The 20,938-nt window shown below is 38.5% G+C and overlaps 1 protein-coding gene across 1 annotated transcript in view; it reads left to right on the top strand.

Annotated features, from left to right (window-relative positions):
* Window positions 1–567: 567 nt before the first annotated feature.
* The window catches only part of LOC127444245 (type II inositol 3,4-bisphosphate 4-phosphatase-like), a 184,796-nt gene continuing 164,425 nt past the window's right edge, over window positions 568–20,938 (top strand). Inside the window, exons 1-2 of the mRNA XM_051703514.1 lie at window positions 568–1,091; window positions 14,738–14,854. Of these exons, the coding sequence (XP_051559474.1) occupies window positions 939–1,091; window positions 14,738–14,854 (270 nt within the window). The 5' untranslated portion in view covers window positions 568–938. The remainder of the gene's footprint in view (window positions 1,092–14,737; window positions 14,855–20,938) is intronic.

Below are 20,938 nucleotides of genomic sequence, written 5' to 3'. Positions count from 1 at the left end.
CACATTCTTCGTGCATATCGCCACCTGCTGGGCAGGGAGGAAAATTTATAGTGAAAAAGCACTTAAAAGGGTTTGGAACGACATGTAAATACTGACTGAATGGTAATTTTTTGGCAAACAGTAAAAATATTTTCAATTCAGACACATGCCTTTCTATGGAAATTAAATGGTCATCAGGTTAGCAAAATGAAAAAAAAGAATAAAAAAAACAAAAAATAAAATATATATATATATATCACTAAATAAATGGGTTTGCAGTGGTGGCTGCAGACCCGACTGATGAAACGAGTTGTAAAGGAGCATAAATAAATGTGCTGTTTTGCCCTGAAGGACAGAGTCATTTATTGTGAGACTGTTCCTTTTTTTGTCTAAAGTTAAGATAAGAACAAGGTGTTATATTCATGGATCTTTTAAGATTAGCAAAAGTGTGGTGGCATGAGGTTAAGATAAGATTGGGTTTTATTAATCTGCATACTGATTAAAATCTCAGAGACATACATCAACCAGCGAGGGGTGTGTTATCCTGAAAAAACATAGAAAGGGAAGTATTGAAAGAGAAATCCTTCTTCCTCTTCAAGAACAGCAGCAGAGCAGACTGGCTTTTCCTGCGATAGGAAACCTGGATGGGAGGGTGAAAGCGCCATTAAAATGTTTGTTGACAGAAATTTGACTGAAATGAGAAAAAAGCGACACTTCTCATAGCATCAACCCCAGATTCTGAATTCCATGTGACTTTTCAGGAAATTTTGTCAGTCTTCCTGTTTCCATCTTAGATATTTCCTGTGGACACCAACAAACCGCTTTCCATATTTTGAATAGGGTTTCCTCCTCATTTTGCACTCTTTTCCAGTTCTTCCTTCATAAAAGATTGCCAGATGAGTTGTTGTTTATTGTAAGATTTACCTTCATCTTTCTACTTGACTTTACCGCTCTGTGTTATGACTTGTCTCTCTCCTCCCTCAGTATGTAAAGTATTTGTGTCAGAGTTCAGGGACAGGAAGCTCAACTCGGAGAATGTGGCTGGTGTTGGACGCTTAGAGGCAGGACATCGTTGCTTAGAGGCATCATTATGGATCACAGTGGTAGTGGAGGTAAGAACAGTGACTTGCGTTGAAACCACTGGAGTCAGAATGCCATATTCTGTAAGATTTCATACTGTGACTGTTTCTGTTCTCACTGGTCTAATTACCATGCAAATGCTACAGGAAATGGGAATCTGCTTCCTGGAGGAAACTAAAGGCTTGTTTGAGATGTCTCTCCTTGAATGTAGATGAGAGTAGGCGGTTACTGTCAGAGCAGGGGGCTGAAAAAGTGATGTTAAGTCAGACAGTTCCTACTTCTCAGTACCTCTTCGGCAATATACTGTATGAATATAAAGATGTAATCCAATATACCTATTATTTAATTTCAGCAAAATATTTGTTTTCCATCCATTTTAAGTCATGATTTCACAAGAGTGATTAAGATCAGAGATTGCATTGTCAAAGTATTAGGAATGTTCAAATGTTATTCGCACAGATGAAAAAATTATTCACATTTTCAAAAAGGATTAAATTTAACTGTAATTTTAGGTAAGTGAGTGTTAGCCAGTCGTTTACCATCATGCTTATTAGAGGTTGACCGATAGTGGATTTTGCCGATACCAATAACTAAGGTGTCATTTCATTGTAATAATAACCAGTAATAACCAGAAATAAAAGAAGATTTGGTGCATAACAAAGGACTTTTCATTATAAACAAGCCCAAAACACACCTGGGACTCTTCGGCACAACTATCGGCACAGATTAATCGGTAAAACCGATATATCGGTATACCTCTAATGCTTATATAGACTGTATGTGGGTGTTTCTTCTGACAATTTCATGTCCCATGTGTTAATTTTAATAAAAAAGGAACAGATTTTAAAAATATACAGTGCTGTGAAAAAGTATTTGCCCCCATCCTGATTTCTTCTGTTTTTGTGTATATCTCATACTAAATTAAAACAAAATCTAACATAAAACGGCAATCTGAGTAAACACAAAATACAGTTTTTAAGTGATAATGTTATTTATTGAAGCAAAAAAGTTATCCAATACCAACTGGGCCTGTGTGAAAAAGCATTTGCCCCCTTAGTTACTAAATCCCCAAATCTATGAAACTGCATTCATAATAGGGTTCAGCTGGACTAGACACACCCAGACCTGATTACTGCCAGCCCTGTTCAATCAAATCAGCACATACATAGAACTTTTTCAGCAGCATGAAATCGGCTAAAAGGTCTCACACAGTAGCACACTATGCCAAGGTCAAAAGAAATACCAGAAATGATTAGGAAAAAGGTGATTGAAATACATGAGTCTGGAAAGGATTACAAAGCTATTTCAAAGGCTCTGGGACTCCAAAGAACCACGGTGAGAGCCAATATCTCCAAATGGAGAAAACTTGGAACAGTAGTGGTGCAGGCTGATCCAGCAGATGGAAAATAACTCCAATAACTGTAGAAGGAATAACACATTTTAAATTGGTAAAATTTAATTAATGAAATAAAATAAACTGTAATGAACACTGAATAAATACAAAATAATAATTACATTTTGAATATTTAGTAAATCGGTCTTAAAGATATAACTCCTAAACTAAGCCTATAGTATGTTGTCTCATCTTATGAACTAAGTAAATAAAAGAAAGGATTACGATAGACTGAGGCCTCAGAGATTAAATCAGTGCAGAGAGCAAGGAGAGAAGCGCTAAAAAGATATTTGTCCAAACCTATATAATACAAATCTGCATGCAAGCTTGGTTTATCTCAATGTTTCTGTTCTGACAGAGAAAACAACACATTCAGCCTGGGTCTCGATGACATTCAAGACCTAAAACAGCGTAACCTTAACTACTTCTAGCACTTAGGAAGGTATCATGAGTAACAAAACATTGTCACTGAACATTGAATAAGAAAAGGAATACTTAATATCCCTGCATACATTTTGAGTATTATCAAGTACATACATTGATGACATGACTGCATAGATAAATGACTATATAAAGAATGGATATATGAATATTGCTTAATAGCGGATTATAATTGATTACAAGCATAAAATCATAAAAGCAAAGTATAAAATAAAGAAAATCATCTGTCCATATGCATCAAGTAGTGAACCTTCCCAGAAGTGGCCGACCTTCCAAAATTCCTCCAAGAGTGCAGCGACGATTCATCCAGGAAGTCACAACAAAGCCAAGGACAACATCCAAGGAACTGCGGGCCTCTCTCCAAAATGCCATCCATGGAAGAGTGGCGAGGCGAAAACCACTGCTAACCCAGAAGAACATTAAGGCTCGTCTGAATTTTGCCAAAACACACCTTGATGACATTTTGGGAGAATGTTCTGTGGACTGATGAGTCGAAAGTGGAACTGTTTGTAAGACAGGGGTCCCGTTACATCTGGTGTAAATCAAACACAGAATTCCACAAAAAGAACATCATACCTACAATCAAGCATGGTGGTGGTAGTGTGATGGTGTGGGGATGCTTTGCTGCTTTAGGGCGACTTGCAATAATTGAGGGAAACTTGAATTCTGCTCTACCAGAAAATTCTAAAGGAGAACAGCCGGTCATCAGTCCGTGAGCTGAAGCTCAAGCACAACTGGATTATGCAGTAAGACAATGATCCAAAGCATAGGAGTAAGTCCACCTCTGAGTGGTTTAAAAGAAGTGAAATTAAAGTGTTGGAGTGTCCTAGTCAAAGTCCTGACTTGAACCCAATTGAGATGCTGTGGCAGGACCTTAAACGGGCAGTTCATGCTCGAAAAACCTCCAATGTGGCTGAACTAAAGCAGTTCTGCAAGTGGGCCAAAGTTCCCCCACAGCGTTGTGAAAGACTGATCTCCAGTTATCGGAAGCGTTTGGTTGCAGTTGTTGCAGCTAAAGGTGGCACAACCAGCTATTAAGTTTAAGGTGGCAGTTTGTTTTTCACAAGGGTGATATAGGTGTTGGATAACTTTCTTACTTCAATAAAAAATATATATATATATATTTGAAAACTGTATTTTGTTTTTACTCAGGTTGCCTTTGCTTTATGTTATATCTCGTTTGAAGATTTAGCAATTTAGTATGAAAAATGCACAAAAATAGAAGAAATCAGGAAGGGGGCAAATACTTTTTCACATCACTGTTTATATTTATTCTGTCTTATATGAAGGTCTCATTAAAGCGATACTTCATCCCAAAATGAAAATTCTCTCATCATTTACTCTCCCTCATGCCATCCCAGATGTCTATGACTTTCTTTCTTCTGTAGAACACAAATAAAGATTTTTAGAAGAATATTTCAGCTCTGTGGGTCCATACAATGCAAGTGAATGGTGACCCGAACTTTGAAGGTCCAAAAAGCACATAAAGGCTGTAATAAAGTAATCCACACAACTCCAATGGTTAAATATATATCTCCAAATCAATATTTAAGTGCTTTTTTTACTATAAATTCTCCTCCCTGCCCAGTAAGTGGCAATATACACGAAGAATGTGAATCGCCAAAAAACAAAAGAAGAAGAATGTGAAAGTAAAAGTGGAGATTTATAGTAGAAAAAGGACGTAAATATTTATCTGTTTCTCACCCACACCTGTCATAATGCTTTTGAAGACATGGATTAAACCACTGAAGTTGTATGGGTTACTTGTATGCTGCCTTGATACGCTTTTTAGACTTTCAAAGTTTTGATCACCATTCACATGCATTGTATGGACCCACAGAGCTGAGAATTTTTTCTAAAAATGCTTGTTTCTTCAGCAGAAGAAAGTCATACACATCTGTGATGGCATGAGGGTGAATAATTGATGAGAGAATTTTCACTTTGGCCAAAAACATGTTAAAATGTCATTTAATTGTATGTATTTAGGTTATTTAAAATGTTAGCTATGAATATTTTTTGTGTCATTTCCACCACAGAATTCTATGCATTCAGTCATTTTTTTCCTCATTAAAAAGTTTAACTCCTAAACACATGCAATATATGTATGAAATCATGAGCACTCACATTATAATGAAGACTCCAGTCATATCAGTAACCTTATAAAAGCTGTTTTATTCTACATGGAGAGGGTCCACACATGACCAGTCGAATACTACTCGCTTTAAATGATGCTGCATCCATGCCACTAGGTGTCAGTGTCAGTACAAGATGACACAAAGACAAAAGTTACTGAGTGCACCTTTAAGATAACTGAATTTGAGATGTGCTGGAAATAACACTGTGGTGGCAATTTTCGCAAAACATAAATCTCCTTTGATGCATCTACATACTCTCTTGGTTCGTTAGTTAAGAAATTAAATTAGTGAGAATTTGAAAAAGGTTTTATCGAGCCTTTACGTTTTAGAAGTTCTCAGTGCTAAAAGTGTCCGAAGTTGAAGAAACTTGCCTGTACTTCTCTGAGCAACTTTGAACTTTGTATTGAGGCACTTCTCATGTTATTGCTGTAGTCCTCATTTTTAAGTAAATTTAAAGTTGCATTTTGAGCAGTAGCAGGCCAATTTGTGTAAGCAGTACACCACATATAACCCCACAACACAAATGCCTCATTTCCACAGCATACTCTTTCTTTAAAACACACATCCACAAAATGTATTATGATGGGGACATGTTTTCGCTGACAATTCTCCCGAGAGCATTATTGAGAGCAACAGCTGGTCGTTCCTTTGCCCATATCTCACACTCTCCACTGGCACACTGATCCCTCTGTTTCCCCTCTCTCTCTCTCTCTCTCTCTCTCTCTCTCTCTCTCTCTCTCTCTCTCTCTCTCTCTCTCTCTCTCTTTCTCTCCACATGGACTCTTGGTCCCACATGAGTGCACAAAGAGAACTCTATTTCCCTCAAATTAGATTTGCCAGAGGAAAGAGCTTTCCACTTTTAAGCTCACCCAGACTGCAGTAATATTTTGTTTCCATGTGTTTGTAGTTCTGCCACAACAGCACATGCTAACACCATACTTTACATCTAGTCTTTAAACTGAAATGAATAGTTTTAGAATCTTTGTAAGCAATCAAGCAAATTGGATGTTGGAAAATGCTGTATATTTCTATCTCTTTGTAAAGATACAGTAGATTGTGGACTAAAGGTGCAATGGACTTGAGCTCATGCTGTTGGAGACTGAGGTGTAGGGTAGGTGTAAATCTCAATTTATTTAATTATTTAAATTTACAGAATTAAACTGAGGAATAATCATGTTTTAATTGTATTATTTTTTATTAAGGAATCCTTACTAGTGTAATTCAATTTTATAATCATAATTATAATTGTACTTTATTTTTATACATTATATTTTCTGTGTTGTTTCTCCCCAAAAAAAATAAATAAAAAAAAATAAAATAAAAATATAATAATAATTATTATTTTATTTTCTTAACCTCATGTAAGAAATATATCAAATAATTTTGTCAGACTTACCAATAAAAAATTAAATTAAATAATAAATAAAAATACAAAAAAATCCCTCAAAGGCACAATTAAAATATCATAAAAATAGTCCAAATAAATTGTGTGATATTACAGTCTTTTGTTCTACATTAGTCATATGATATTTGATTTTGAAGCTGCAGTGGAAAAGTGAACTTCGAATGGCTTTAGAAGACTTTGACTATAGTGCACAGGCTGTATGGGCTACTTCTATGGTACTTGTATGGTGTTTTTTGTCCACTTTGGGGCTTTATAGCCATAGTCACTATGAACTGTCATTGAATGAACTAGAACAGCATGTAGATTCTTCAAAATGTCTTCTGTTGTTTTCAGCTGAAAAAATATCCATGTATGGGTTTGGAACAACATAAGGGTGAGTAAATAATGACAGAAAGTTAATTTGGGGTGAACTATGTTTTGACATTTTATCTGGCTTCCTACAGCAGCTGTTGCAGTTATAAATGGTGACATGAAGGACGAGGATTTTAACAAGTATTCCTGCTTTGAAGCTATTTGCAATAGAATTTGCAAAACAACATACAAATATATTGAAACTCTATATAATCCTACATGCATTGCTTATTCCACTGAGAGGTGTCCCTCAAATGCCGTGTGAAATCACATTTGGAAGTGCTAATGAAAACAGCCAAGGTTCCTCTAATGAAAGAAAGTGTGAAGTGTATTTCCCTGGTAATTCTGACACATTTCTTGAGCATGGGAATGTGTCTTCTGTGGATTCCTGCGAATTGCAGTTGTCTAAAATAGCTGCAGGTGTGGGCTGCGTGCTGTGAAGAGAGTTGGCCCACTTTTGTTGTCTAATATAGACAGGTGGTGTACTCTGAAATGAGACTGCAGCTGTTTCCCGGCCTCTCCACTTAATACACATGTAATCTCATGTAAAATGTGTGTGTGCTTGTGTGAATATGAGAATGTGTTGGAGGCAGTTAGGCAACCGTTTGCCCTGGCAAATGCCCATATTTCCCAGTGGTGTTGCTCGGTTGCAGCTGTAGTCTGTTGTGGGACTGTGCTGTTACATGCTGATGGCCACCCCCTCTGCTGTCTAGAGCTTTAACCACGCGGGGAACCAGCTAATCATTGAACACAGTGCAGTGGAGGAATGAATCTGTCTGATCTGGTGGTTCACTCAATTCATGTCATGTAATCAATTCATCTTGTCACAAGATTGTTAAAGGTGCACTCAGTCGTGTTTTGAAAATGTGGACTTATACTGACACCTAGGGGCGTGGATGCAGCATCATTCAAACGCAATAGTTTTCAGTTACCGATGCCATTGTAGAAATTCACTTCTCACAGTCAGTCATAATTCATTTCATCCATGTGTTAACATATCCAATAACAAGGTTGTTACTGAGATTAAGCAAGTTGTATTAGGTAGAAAGCGAGTCATGTGTTCCTAACATGGCAGCCCCCATGAAGGGACCCTCTCCATGTAGAATAAAACAGCTTTTATAAGGTTACTGTCTGTCTGTCTGCCTGCCTGTCTGTCTGTCTGTCTGTCAGTCGGTCTGTCCATCTGTCTGTCTGTCTGTCATTCTATCTATCTATCTATCTATCTATCTATCTATCTATCTATCTATCGTTCTGTCTGTCTGTCATTCTATCTATCTATCTATCTATCTATCTATCTTTCTATCTGTCTGTCTGTCTGTCTGTCTGTCTGTCTGTCTGTCCGTCCGTCCGTCCGTCCGTCCGTCCGTCTGTCAGTCGGTCTGTCTGTCTGTCTATCTGTCTGTCTGTCTGTCTGTCTGTCTGTCCGTCCGTCCGTCCGTCCGTCCGTCCGTCTGTCAGTCGGTCTGTCTGTCTGTCTATCTGTCTGTCTGTCTGTCTTTCTATGTATCGTTCTATCTGTATGTCTGTTTGTCTGTCTGTCTGTCTGTCTGTCTTTCTATCTGTCTGTCCATTGTTCTCCAAAAGGTGGATTTTCTTTTTTTTTTTTTAAGTCATTCTGTAGTGGATTTACTTCTATGTTTAGGGTCATTGTCCTGCTGCATCCCCCAACTTCTACTGAGCTTTAGCTCACGCACAGCCACCCTAACATTATCCTGTAGGATATCTTCATAAACTTGGGAATTCATTGTTCCCTCGATGATGGAAAGTGGTCCAGGCCCTGAAGCAGCAAAGTAGCCCCAAAGCAGTGTTTTCATGTTGGTATGTGGTGCCCTTTTTACGCCATACATAGTGCTGCGTGTTTTTCCCAAACAATTCAACCTAAGATTCATCAGTCCACACAACATTTTCCCAGTAGCATTGTGGAGTGTCAAGGTGGTCTTTGGCAAACTTCAGGCAGCGCAGCAATGTTTTTGTTGGAAAGCAGCGGCTTCCTTCGTGTTGTCCTGCCATGGACACCATGCTTGTTTAATGTTTTCCATATAGTAGACTCATGAACAGAGATGTGATTCCTTCAAGTCTTTATCTGTCACTCTAGAGTTCTTTTTTACCTCATTGAGCATTCTGCGGTGTGCCCTTTGAGTCATCTTGGCTGGACGGCCACTTCTAGAGAGAGTACCTATAGTACTAAATCATCTCCATTTATAGACAGTTTGTCTAACTGTGGACAGATATCCAAGATAGCCCTTCAAGATAACTTTGTAACTCTTTCCAGCTTTGCAAAGCAACAATTCTTGATCATAGGTCTCCTAAGATCTATTTTTTCAGGCATGATTCACGTCAGCAGATGCTTCTTGTGAATAGCAAACTCAAAATGTTTGAGTGCTTTTTATAAGTCAAAGTAGCCCTAACCCACACCTCCAATCTCGTTTCATTAACTGGATGCCAGGTTTGCCAGCTCCTGACTCTCATTAGCTTTTGTTGTAGTCATTGGCCTAGGGGATCACATACTTTTGCCAGCATACACTGTGAATATTTGAATGGTGTATTCAATATGTACAAGAACAATTTGTGTTATTAGTTAAACAGACTGTGTTTGTTCATTATTGTAACTTAGATAAAGATCAAACCAGATTTTAAGACAAATGTATACATAAATGCAGTTAATTCTAAAGGGTTAACATGCTTTTTCTTGCCTATCTATCTGTCTGTCTGTCCGTCCATCCGTCCGTCCATCCATCCATCCATCCAGTGACGGATTTAGGCATGGGCGACATGAGCAGCCGTGGGCGCCCTGAACTCCACCAGTCATCTCATTTACAATCAGACTGTCTGTCTGTCTGTCTGTCTGTCTGTCTATCTATCTATCTATCTATCTATCTATCTATCCATCCATCCATCCATCCATCCATCCATCCATCCAGTGACGGATTTAGGCATGGGCGACATGAGCAGCCGTGGGAGCCCTGAACTCCACCAGTTATCTCATTTACAATCAGTCTGTTTGTCTGTCTGTCTGTCTGTCTGTCTATCTCTCTATCTATCTATCTAACATTAGTTTAAATTAGTAATTAATTAAAACGAGTTTACAAAGTGTTAGAAAATGAGAAATATAAGTTGTTGACAGAATAAATTGAGGAGTTCCAGATGGTAAAAAGAGTCATTGTGATTCATGTAACTTATAGAAATAAATCCCTGCAGAAGATGTGTTGTCATGGGTTATAGGGAGCAGTGTGTGCACTGGAGAAGAGGCAGGTGAATTCAGCCCTCTTAATCTGCTGTAAAATCCCATTCTAAAAATGCCTATCGGTGCTCAAGAGGAGGGGAGCAAGTGGTATTTGACGTCACACCCCTGTCTCCCCATAAAATGCCTTTGTTGGTTATGAGTTAGTGAAGCGTGTGTGTATGTGTGCTCTCACTTTGACTTTTGGCCAAAATCTTGGTTATCAGCTATTCATTCTGTGCGCTTTGCATTGCTCTTTTATCAAACGTCCAGTTAGTATAAAAAAATAAATGTGGCCGAGTCTACCCAGCATGGCAGCACATTATGGAACAAATTGCCCACTTTGGGAAATGTCTAAGCTACTCCCTCCTCCCTGCATACAGCACACACACACACTAAATAAACTCTGGTTTTTGAAACGGGGCCATTAGTCCTGAGGACTGACCATTACCCACACTGCCGAAGAGTGTTCAGAGCTCCCCTGCATCGCTACACAGATTTATACCCGCCAATGATATTGACCTTGTGATTGTGTGGGTTTAGATATCTGCTGGTCACTTGTTTTATTTTGGCTCTAAGCTAACTGAACTGCCAGGCATGGAAGGTAAGGTAAGTGTGGTTTTGTATCACTTGTAAAGGTTTTTAAAGCCTAGCTTGTAACTTTGGCAAGATTCATTTGGCTTTTTAGTGACCATAGTCCTCTACAGCACAAAGTGTCAAAGCCTTTTAGGCCAGATTTCCTGCTGATTCCTTTAATTAAGCAGCTTATAAAATCAATCTGCCTCTTTTTAACTGATGAATGATGCATACTTGTAAATACCATATAAGCTCCCATGGGGAAGCGTGTGTCTATCTAAGAGGAAAAAAGAGACATAACAATTGGTTGATGTCTCTTAGTCGCTCCTTGACAGATGCATGGCTGTCCTTCTTTATTGAAATAGGTCAAATTAAAATTTGTGTCATTCCAAACCTGTATGCTAGTATTGATTCTGTGAAACCCTAAAAGGATATTTTTCAACAACAGTTCATAGTGACCACAGCTAAAAAGCTCCAAAAAACACACACACACAAAAAAAACACACACACACACACACACACACACACACACACACACACACACACAATAAAACACGGTAAATGCAGTATCATACATCTTGTGTGCTATATTCCAATCTTTCTGAAGCCGTACAATAGCATTTGTGTGATGAAAAGACCAAAAATGAAACAGATTTTCACTGATAATATTCCCCTCAGTCAAAGCTCAGAAATGTAATTTGTGTTCATTTGCAAATCACCAATGGTTCTGGTATGTGTTGGGGAAAACTTGAATGAATAACTAGTGTTATTATAAAGGACACAGTTGTCATACTTACAGTATTTAAAAGTAAAGATACCTTTATGGAAATTGGCTCAAGTAAAAGTTAAAATGTCGAACAAGAAAAATACTTAAGTAAAAGTATAAAAGCAGCTGATATTAAATGTACTTAAGTATTAAGTAAATGGCTTGAAGTTAAATGTTAAGTCAATGGCTTAAGGTAATTATTTCAGGTCAAATGGGTTTACATACAAATTGAGCCTGTTTACATACACACCAATACTCCGATAACTTCCAGAAAATCTGCTTATTTAAAAAGTCAAACAAAGTAAGAAAACCGCATTTACATGAGATTTGAAAAATTCAAGCTATTCTCTGTTTTTAACGTGTTTTTAAAGGTGTTTACATGCAATGTTAAATCAGGGTAATGGGTAAAAATCTACCTGTGTTGATCTGTGTATTAGTTGTTTAGTCTGCTTTTGAACCAGTTTGACGGATGCAAAAAGAATCAAACTGATAAAAAGATTCAACTCAAAAGATTAATTTGCGAATCGGACATCACTGTCGCAGAACCACACGCAGTTTGCATTTTCAGTTGTATTATTTTTCAGTTGCAAAAGTAGCAAAGGTTCTGGAGAAATGTATTGGATTACTTTTTTCTTGGGATGTCCTGATACCGATACTGGTATTGGAATCGGGTCTGATACTGCGCTCATGTACTTGTACTCGTGCTCGTAAAAATGCTCCGATACCAAAAACCAATACCGTCTGACGTACAAGTGTCATTCCGTAAACTGTAAACATTCAGCGCTCAAATTAAAACCACATTATGTGCTAGTGAGATTATTAAACTGCAATGGCTGCGATTTAATGAGATAAATATATAGTTTGCATGTGCTGCTCGCTTCAAAGTGAATGTGTGGAGCCGGTGTTGTGCCGACATAAAGACACAAAGTGCTCATACCTTTTAGAGCTCCTTGGCTCACACACGGCAAACACCATCATGAGACCCGTGCGCTCTGTTTGCAGCAGATGACAGTGAGCATAGCGCTAATTCACTTTTTAGCACGAGGCACATACAGACTACATATTTATTTAATTAAATAGCAGCCTTTTGTGGTTTAATAATCACTTTGAGTCACGTAGTGACCGGCTTTTCCAGAGTGGGAAGCTACCGTCGTAACATCAGAGCTCCTTGGTCATAACAACACAGAAACACTTCAAAATAAAGCTCAGCTAAAATAAAAGCTCAGTTTAATTAAGGGAAATAAGTATGACAGAAATAGATCACTACTGTATAGTTATGTAATATTCACTGTAATACTACATTGCTATACCTAGAATATAGCACACAAGTCATATGGACTTTTGTTGCATTTTGTGTCCTTTTTGGAGCTTGACAGCCATTGGACATTATGAACTGTTGTTGTATGGAAAACTATTACTTTAGCCTAAAATATTTCCTCAGTTCACTTGCGGAACCAGAGACACTTAAACGAGGTCTGATTGTTAGCTCAGATAATGGAGTCTGCTTGGCTAATAAACAGATAGCGAAACAGACTGTGGTTGTATCGATCCAACACTGACTTGAATAATAGCTTGACTGCTTTTTACCCAAGAAGAGAGCTGTTTGAGTCTCTGGCTTAATACTGGACTTCTAGGTGTGTGAATGAGTCTACATGCAATCTGTACTCGCTATCTATCTCAAGGGGCCAAGTTCCAGACACGTCCCAAAGCGGCGGAAATGCCCCTGTGTAAACACGGCCATGGCTATGAGTTTCCAGGGCTGAGATCAGTAAAAGTATGTTGCATCCACTGAAGCAACTTAAGCAGGGAGTATCAGAACCTGATGTGGGATCAGCCAGGGGAAATCAGCCAGCTCCTCCTAACATGGAGAATAAACAGACAGCTTTTGATGTGGAGCGTGTTTTATCTCAATAGACTATCTGCTGTATGATCTACTGTGGTGGCCATGCTTCTGTATATTTTGATGAATTTTCATGGATGCCTGCAGTGTTGGGGAAGCTAGTTTGAAATGGTAGTTTGCCAAGCTACAAGTTACTCATCATTCAAACTACCATTTTGAAAATGTAATTAGCTTCACTACAACAAGCTATTAACAAAACATAGCTGACTCAATTGAAGCTACTTAAGGGGGTGAAGCGTGAAGCTATTTAATGTCTTTTTAAAATGTAAACTATCCTATATTTAAGCAGCCTTACTCAGCATTTGACCACTGGATTTGCAAAAATAATTTCACTTTTAAGCAGACACAGGGCAAAAACATTTCTGTGTAATCAGGTTTTAAAATTAAAACCCGCCAACCCGGGACCCGTGAACATCTCAGGAGGTGCTCTGAGTTTAGTTTGCTTTATTTCCTAACACCTTGTTGATGAGAGAGGTCAACGGAGAATGGCCAGACTGGTTAGAGCTGACAGAAAGGCTACAGTAACTCAGATATCCACTCTGTACAATTGTAGTGAGCAGCATCTCAGAATGCACAACACGTTGAACCTTGAGTCGGATGGGCTACAACAGCAGAAGACCACGTCAGGTTCCACTACTGTCAGCCAAGAACAGAAAGCTGAGGCTGCAGTGGGCCTACCATCTGTGTACCTCAGCAAATATTGAGATTCATCAGACCAGGCTATGTTTTTCCAGTCTTTAACTGTCCAGTTTTGGTGAGCCTGTGCCCACTGCAGCCTCACAGTGCATTTTAATTACCAGCATTTAATGACATCTGTAATTACACTGTTAATCTTACCCCTAACCCTTAACCTAACCCCTAACCCTAATCCTAAACCTACTTGTACCTCAACCTCAGTAGCAGCAAATGTGAATCTTGTGAATATTTAGCAGAAAAACATATGGTTACACAATAAATACATTGTATTTTATGTATTTTAACATAAATTTAAGACTTGCATAGTTTTTACAAAGTCAAAGACACCTAATATAAAGTGGGATGGTCTTTTTTATTTTACTCAGTAACAGACAAATAGCAAGTAAAACACAAAAAATCATAGCAATTTTCATACATTAAGTACATTTTTAAAAATGCATTTCAGTAACGTTATGCCAAAATGGTATAGAATATCCTACTCAAATGCGTACAACATCAAATAAACAAGAGTTAGGTCAAAGGTAATCCAAAAATCATAGGATTGGATTGCCCAAAAAAATATAATCCAAGAGATTACGTTACTGATTGCAATTTTAGTCAAGTAATTTGTACTTAGTACCAGATTACAATTCAGAAGTAATCAAACTAGCACTGTTTGTTACTGGAAAAGCTACTCTAGTTTGAAAACATATTCCTACTGAATAAGTGAAAAAGGGGTCCAGAAGTGGGTCAACTTTAAGGACAGCTGGTTCATTTATGGCCCTCTCACATTCACTTTCGTTGTCCTGCCTGCAGGGAACAAGAGATTCTCTGTTCTTCTCTGGGGCGAATTTCCCACCTGATTGGCCCGTCTACAGTGAAACACTCATCAAACTCAATGTCTACGACGTGAAGGACAGCCGCCAACAAACAGTGAGTAAAGAGGGTTTTCTCTGCAGTTGTGTTTTTGAAGCAGTTCCTTCACCTTGATAGAGTTATGATGCACTTGGGCTACATTATTAAACCAAGTGAGCTGCCTCGTACCCTATTAAGGCACCAAAGTGCTGCGTTTTTGCTGGCTTATTTTTAGGTTTGTCATGTCTACTTTTGAGAAAATGCTTATTGAGAGCTAGGTAGAGACTTCTGACATTCCAAACAGCTACTTGTGCTTCATGTTTAATTTGAGGATCATTTTCTCCACTGCCTGTAGCTTCACTTACCTGTATGAATAAGAGAGCAGGAAGAGAGACGAAAAGAGATGGGAGGATGGAAACACTTCCTGATTGCTCTTAATGGATTTGATCTTGCCTCAGGGTGTGAAGTCAGAAGGGTGCACTCTCATATACAGAGTGATTCAAAAATACCAGGGTCATTCCTGTTATGTTGTGCATTTTTTCAAGTGAATATTCTTGGGTTGTAATTTAGAATGTATTTCTATAAAAGGGTTTACCAGACATCCAGCTCTTTTTACAAGAAGATGATGTTCCCAAGAAGTTGAAATTCCAAAAATATACTTCAGTTATTTACATTAGGGTAAATATCACCAATTTTTGAAGCCCCCGTTGGGGATTGAAGTCAAAGGGTTCCACACAGGGCCTGCTTTCCTGTCAGGTCAAACTTTGCTGTTCTAGTTTACTCAAGAGATTGCTGTCTGTATATAGTGGCTCATCTGAAGATCAAAATATTTCAGTTGGATATGTTTGCTTTCAATTTATAACTGAGATGGCTCACACTGTGAATTGGCTGTGTTTTAAATATGGATGTGGTACAGGTCATGTTTTGTATTTATAAATGCAGAACATGCATTCTCATCATTCTGTATAAAATGCATGGAAAATTTTCATGAAATTTAAAATGTCTTTGTTGTATATTCAAATACATGTTTGTTTTAATCTTATTCATCTCTACATTATGCACCCTAGTATAGTGGTTCTCAACTGGTTTTGCTTCAGGACCCAAACTTTACTTTGGACATCAAGTGGCGACCCAAGACTGTTAATATATTGTTTATCATACAAAAGTAAACAAAAATGCTTTTAAAATCAATGTCATTTGAATTTAAAGTGTACATGCTCTCAGCAACCAATGATTCACTGCACAAAACACATAGCAAATCATTTCTATAGAGAATATATGAATATCTGTAAGCACACATGGCCTTTTTTTCTCCTAACACCAAACATCATTGAACAGAATTTTAGTAAGGGTGATGCACAGTTTAAAAACTTTATTTTGGTACATACCGTGCTGTAGCTGTTTTCTCCATCGGTGGTGCTTAGAATGTCGGGCTGTCTAGCCGTTTGAGATGTTTGTATAATTTTAATGGGTCACTTACATTTTGTGGTCTGCGCCGCGTTATCAGGAGAAGCCAGATTGAGTAACGCGAGTGATCCTGCTCTGCGCTCTTCTGTCTCTTGAGCACAAATATAGGGGAGCCTGCTGGACTCGCGCACTTGCGTGTTCCAGAGATATGTGAAACACAGATGCGTGTACGGACAAATTAAGAACTCAGAGGCCCATGGGCCGGTACACCATGGAGGCCCCCCATGACGTGTCTACGTTCACCTTAATGCACAACAGTACACTTGGCAGATTTTGTTGGATTTTTCAAATTGACAGAAGAAGAGTTTGGATCAATGTCTTACATGGCCAATTATCTGTACTTTTTAATTATGATCCAAAATCATGCGTTATTAATAGGGATGTGCACAGTATTAAAATACCAAAATCACTATTTGGTTATTCTGCACGTGTTTAGAGGTCTTCAACCCGGCAAACCTACAGGTTTTGGGCCAGGTTCGGGTCAGTTTTTCGAGTAGGCTATAGGGCGAGTTACAGGCTGTTCACCCGTGCGTCTGCGCTGTTTTTCAATTGTTTTTCTATGCAAACACGCACGGGACGGACGTCTTTGATCGTTGTGCCACAACTCACTTTTTTCAGCAAACTGCGCAGGACCGTTGCATTTTTTTAGACACTGTTAACTTAAAAAGAACTTCAATATTTATTAATGCATCTCGAGACATCTGTGTTCTGTTTCACAATTTGTTGCGCTGCATCAAACTTCTTCAGCGCTGGTGTCACAAATCGACATTCTGATGAAGTTCAGGTTGCAAAGAGGACTTAATGTGACTGTTAAGAATAGACCTGTTGCAAGCAGAGACAGATATAGTTTTTGTTCGACTTTAGTGTGATTTTATCATTTGAAGATCTATGTGTTGTGCTATTTAGGCTCATAGCTCACTGTGCACTTTATTCCCTGCTAATCAGAGATTGTGTTTGATGCATCCATAGCAATTCTTTATTCCCGAGTCCAGACTCAGGACAAATAACAGAATAACTGTTCGTGAACTCTTCATCATTCTCTTTTATCATTAAACATTAAATGCATGCAGGACTTAAACATTTTAAAGTCCTCCATACTTTTGCACAAATTCTGTCGCTCATTTGAATTTAAACCATCAGCTTTGTTCACAGCCAGGGTACACTGCACCTTATCTTTATGTTTACAAGTGTTTTGTAAATCAGACCCTGTTCTCTGCCGTCCTTCAAATAAACGCACTGCACCTGTGAGACACACATTCCCTGAGCACGCAGTCGTGCGCTGTGCTCGTGCTGCTGTCGTCCAGCATGCATTCGGCCAAACAAATGGTATTTCATATAAGGCTGACATTTACGTGGATTTATAATAGATATCTCAAAATAAATAAATAATTGATTTAGAGCTCAGGGCCCTTTGGGTTTAGAGGCCCCTGGGCAAGGGCCTAATTGGCCCAGTGGTTCATCCATCCCTGGATGCACATGAGAACATGAGAAGCATATTTAGCACTTATGAAGGGCAGTACGCAAGATGAATATAATAGAATTTTCCTGAAATTTTCAGTGCCGGAAAAATATGTCCATGTTTCTTCAATTCTCTCAGTTTCACACGAAGTCCTGCCCACTGATAGATACGAACATGGATATTTACATATTGCAATATACACGATATACTGTAGCAAAACCTCTATCGATTGACACTTTATATCGTCACCACAATATACAGTATATTGTCATATCGCCCAGCCCTGTTTACATTCCATTTACATGCCAATGCGAAATCGGGGTAATATGCAAACATATTTTTACATGACCACACGTTTTTGGCTTATTACGAATAATCTGTGTAAGAACTTGCATGTAAACATGCTCATCGATCAAAAATCTGCTTATTCGGAAAAACTGAAAACGTGATAATCCCACATTTACATGACATTTGAAATCATAAGTTTATTTACTGCTTTTGACATCATAACATAAACAGGAACAACGTTTGCTCACATTGGATTAACCAGTAAAATTGCCGTTAAAGGTAAGGCAAAATCAAAATGTATGTGTGCCGACAGTTTTTTGCTTAAAAAACTCATTCCACGATAGCTAATCAAATGGTTCTTTCAGGTAGTCTTCCTATACCAGCTCCTTAATTTGATTGTATTGGTGTACAGAGGTGCTCATGGGAGTAAAGAAGGAAAATCATAATCAGTAGTTTCCCCAAATGTAGAAACTTGCAGGTTAAATTAAATTTACATACAGCAGTTGTACTAATAACCGCACATTACAGTTCAATAACTTTTGCATGCACTTTATATTGCATTTTGTCTCATCATAGCAGGATATTTGTGGGTGTTCCGTAGATCCATGCATATGTACGTTTTCATGTATGCATGATTTTAAGATGATTTTGGAATTAATAAAGTGAGATGGATTTAGGAAAATTTTTTCAATCATTCTTAGGATGATTAGCATTTAGAAAACAATTGCATTCTTCTTGCAATCTTTACTTCGGTTCTGCTGAAAAAGGAAAGTCATACAAATCTGGGATGGCTTAAAGTGAACTAACTTTTTGGGTGAACTAACCCTTTAAGGTGGTTGGCATGTGCACGCTACAACTGTTATGGGACACTGGACTATTTCTCTTAGAAGTTTAGACTCATAAAGGTGTCTTAATATTCCTTCAGACTCGAGTTATACAAATGCAGGGATCTCCAGACCTCCACACACCCATGCGTTCTTGACTTGCTCATCCACTGTTGTTGTTTCCACCTTCATCTCCTGTAGTTCAGCATCGATTTCATCCTTTTTTAGCGCTTCTTTGTGACAGCAACATCTCAACTATGAGTGCAGCCACCTTGTGGACCCACTAAATAGTGCAAAGGAGCATGTGCACACTGCACGTTCAGAGTACACATGGTTAGAAAAATCAGGCTGTGCACGTTCAGTTCAGTGCTGTTTGCATCATGCATCCTGTACGCAGATGCTTAGCGTTCACATCTAACCAAAGTATACTTTGGGCTTAAATCTCCTAAGCTATATAAGAGCAACCTCTGAGCATTTCAGTTTTCCTCTGGGCCTTCTGTGGATCACTTGAAGTATTTTTTGTGATTTCACATAGATTTTCCCAGGCTCAAGTCTTGCTCGTGCACACTGCTCTTGGCTGTGTTACAAAAAAGGAGGCCACCAGTAGCTGCAGCCAGCACTTTTACCAGTAGGAGCAAACACAAGCACCATCATCTCCCGCAGTGCTATCCCAGCATCCCGGCTGCTTTTGGGCTGTAATCTAATATTATACACCTGTAGACCCTTCCAGCATTCTCAACAGGGAACCATCTCTGCATTTACTCACTGTTTATGTGTGTAAGAAGCATACTGGTTTTTTGCACCCACGCTTCATGTGCAGATAAAGGATTTCTGTGGTTTTTGGCACTTTCTGTCGAGTGCAGCAGGGAATGTTTTATTTGCATGACCTGTGTGTGTGTGTGTTTGTGTCCATTGTGCCAAATATGTCAGTATGTGCTTGTATTTCTTTACTTCTGGGTGATATGGTACAGTAGCTAAATGTAAGGGTTAGTAAGTGGAAGGTTACTGGCTTGTAAGGCAATGCATTTTAACATTTGCATTACATAACTACAGTTGTAGTCAAAAGTTTGCATACCCTGGCAAAACTTTTTACATTTTGGCATTGATTTTGAAAATATGACTGATCATGCAAAAAAACTGTCTTTTATTTAAGGATAGTGATCATATGAAGCCATTTATTATCACATAGTTGTTTGGCTCCTTTATAAATCATAATGATAACAGAAATCACCCAAATGGCCCTGATCAAAAGTTTACATACCCTTGAATGTTTGGCCTTGTTACAGACACACAAGGTGACACACACAGGTTTAAATGGCAATTAAAGGTTAATTTCCCACACCTGTGGCTTTTTAAATTGCAATTAGTGTCTGTGTATAAATAGTCAATGAGTTTGTTAGCTCTCACGTGGATGCACTGAGCAGGCTAGATACTGAGCCATGGGGAGCAGAAAAGAACTGTCAAAAGACCTGCGTAACAAGGTAATGGAACTTTATAAAGATGGAAAAGGATATAAAAAGATATCCAAAGCCTTGTAAATGCCAGTCAGTACTGTTCAATCACTTATTAAGAAGTGGAAAATTCAGGGATCTCTTGATACCAAGCCAAGATCAGGTAGACCAAGAAAGATTTAAGCCACAACTGCCAGAAGAATTGTTCGGGATACAAAGAAAAACCCACAGGTAACCTCAGGAGAAATACAGGCTGTTCTGGAAAAAGACTGTGTGGTTGTTTCAAGGAGCACAATACAACGATACTTGAACAAAAATGAGCTGCATGGACGATTTGACAGAAAGAAGCCTTTACTGCACCAATGCCACAAAAAAGCCCGGTTACAATATGCCCGACAACTCCTTGACACGCCTCACAGCTTCTGGCACACTGTAATTTGGAGTGACCAGACCAGAATAATCAATTATTTATTTAGAGCTTTATGGTCACAACCATAAGCGCTATGTTTGGAGAGGGGTCAACAAGGCCTATAGTGAAAAGAATACCATCCCCACTGTGAAGCATGGTGATGGATCACTGATGTTTTGGGTGTGTGTGATCTCTAAAGGCACGGGGAATCTTGTGAAAATTGATGGCAAGATGAATGCAGCATGTTATCAGAAAATACTGGCA

This window comes from Myxocyprinus asiaticus, chromosome 7, assembly GCF_019703515.2.
Source record: "Myxocyprinus asiaticus isolate MX2 ecotype Aquarium Trade chromosome 7, UBuf_Myxa_2, whole genome shotgun sequence".
In the NCBI taxonomy this organism is placed as follows: Eukaryota; Metazoa; Chordata; class Actinopteri; order Cypriniformes; family Catostomidae; genus Myxocyprinus; species Myxocyprinus asiaticus.
This window is presented reverse-complemented; position numbering and strand designations above follow the sequence as displayed.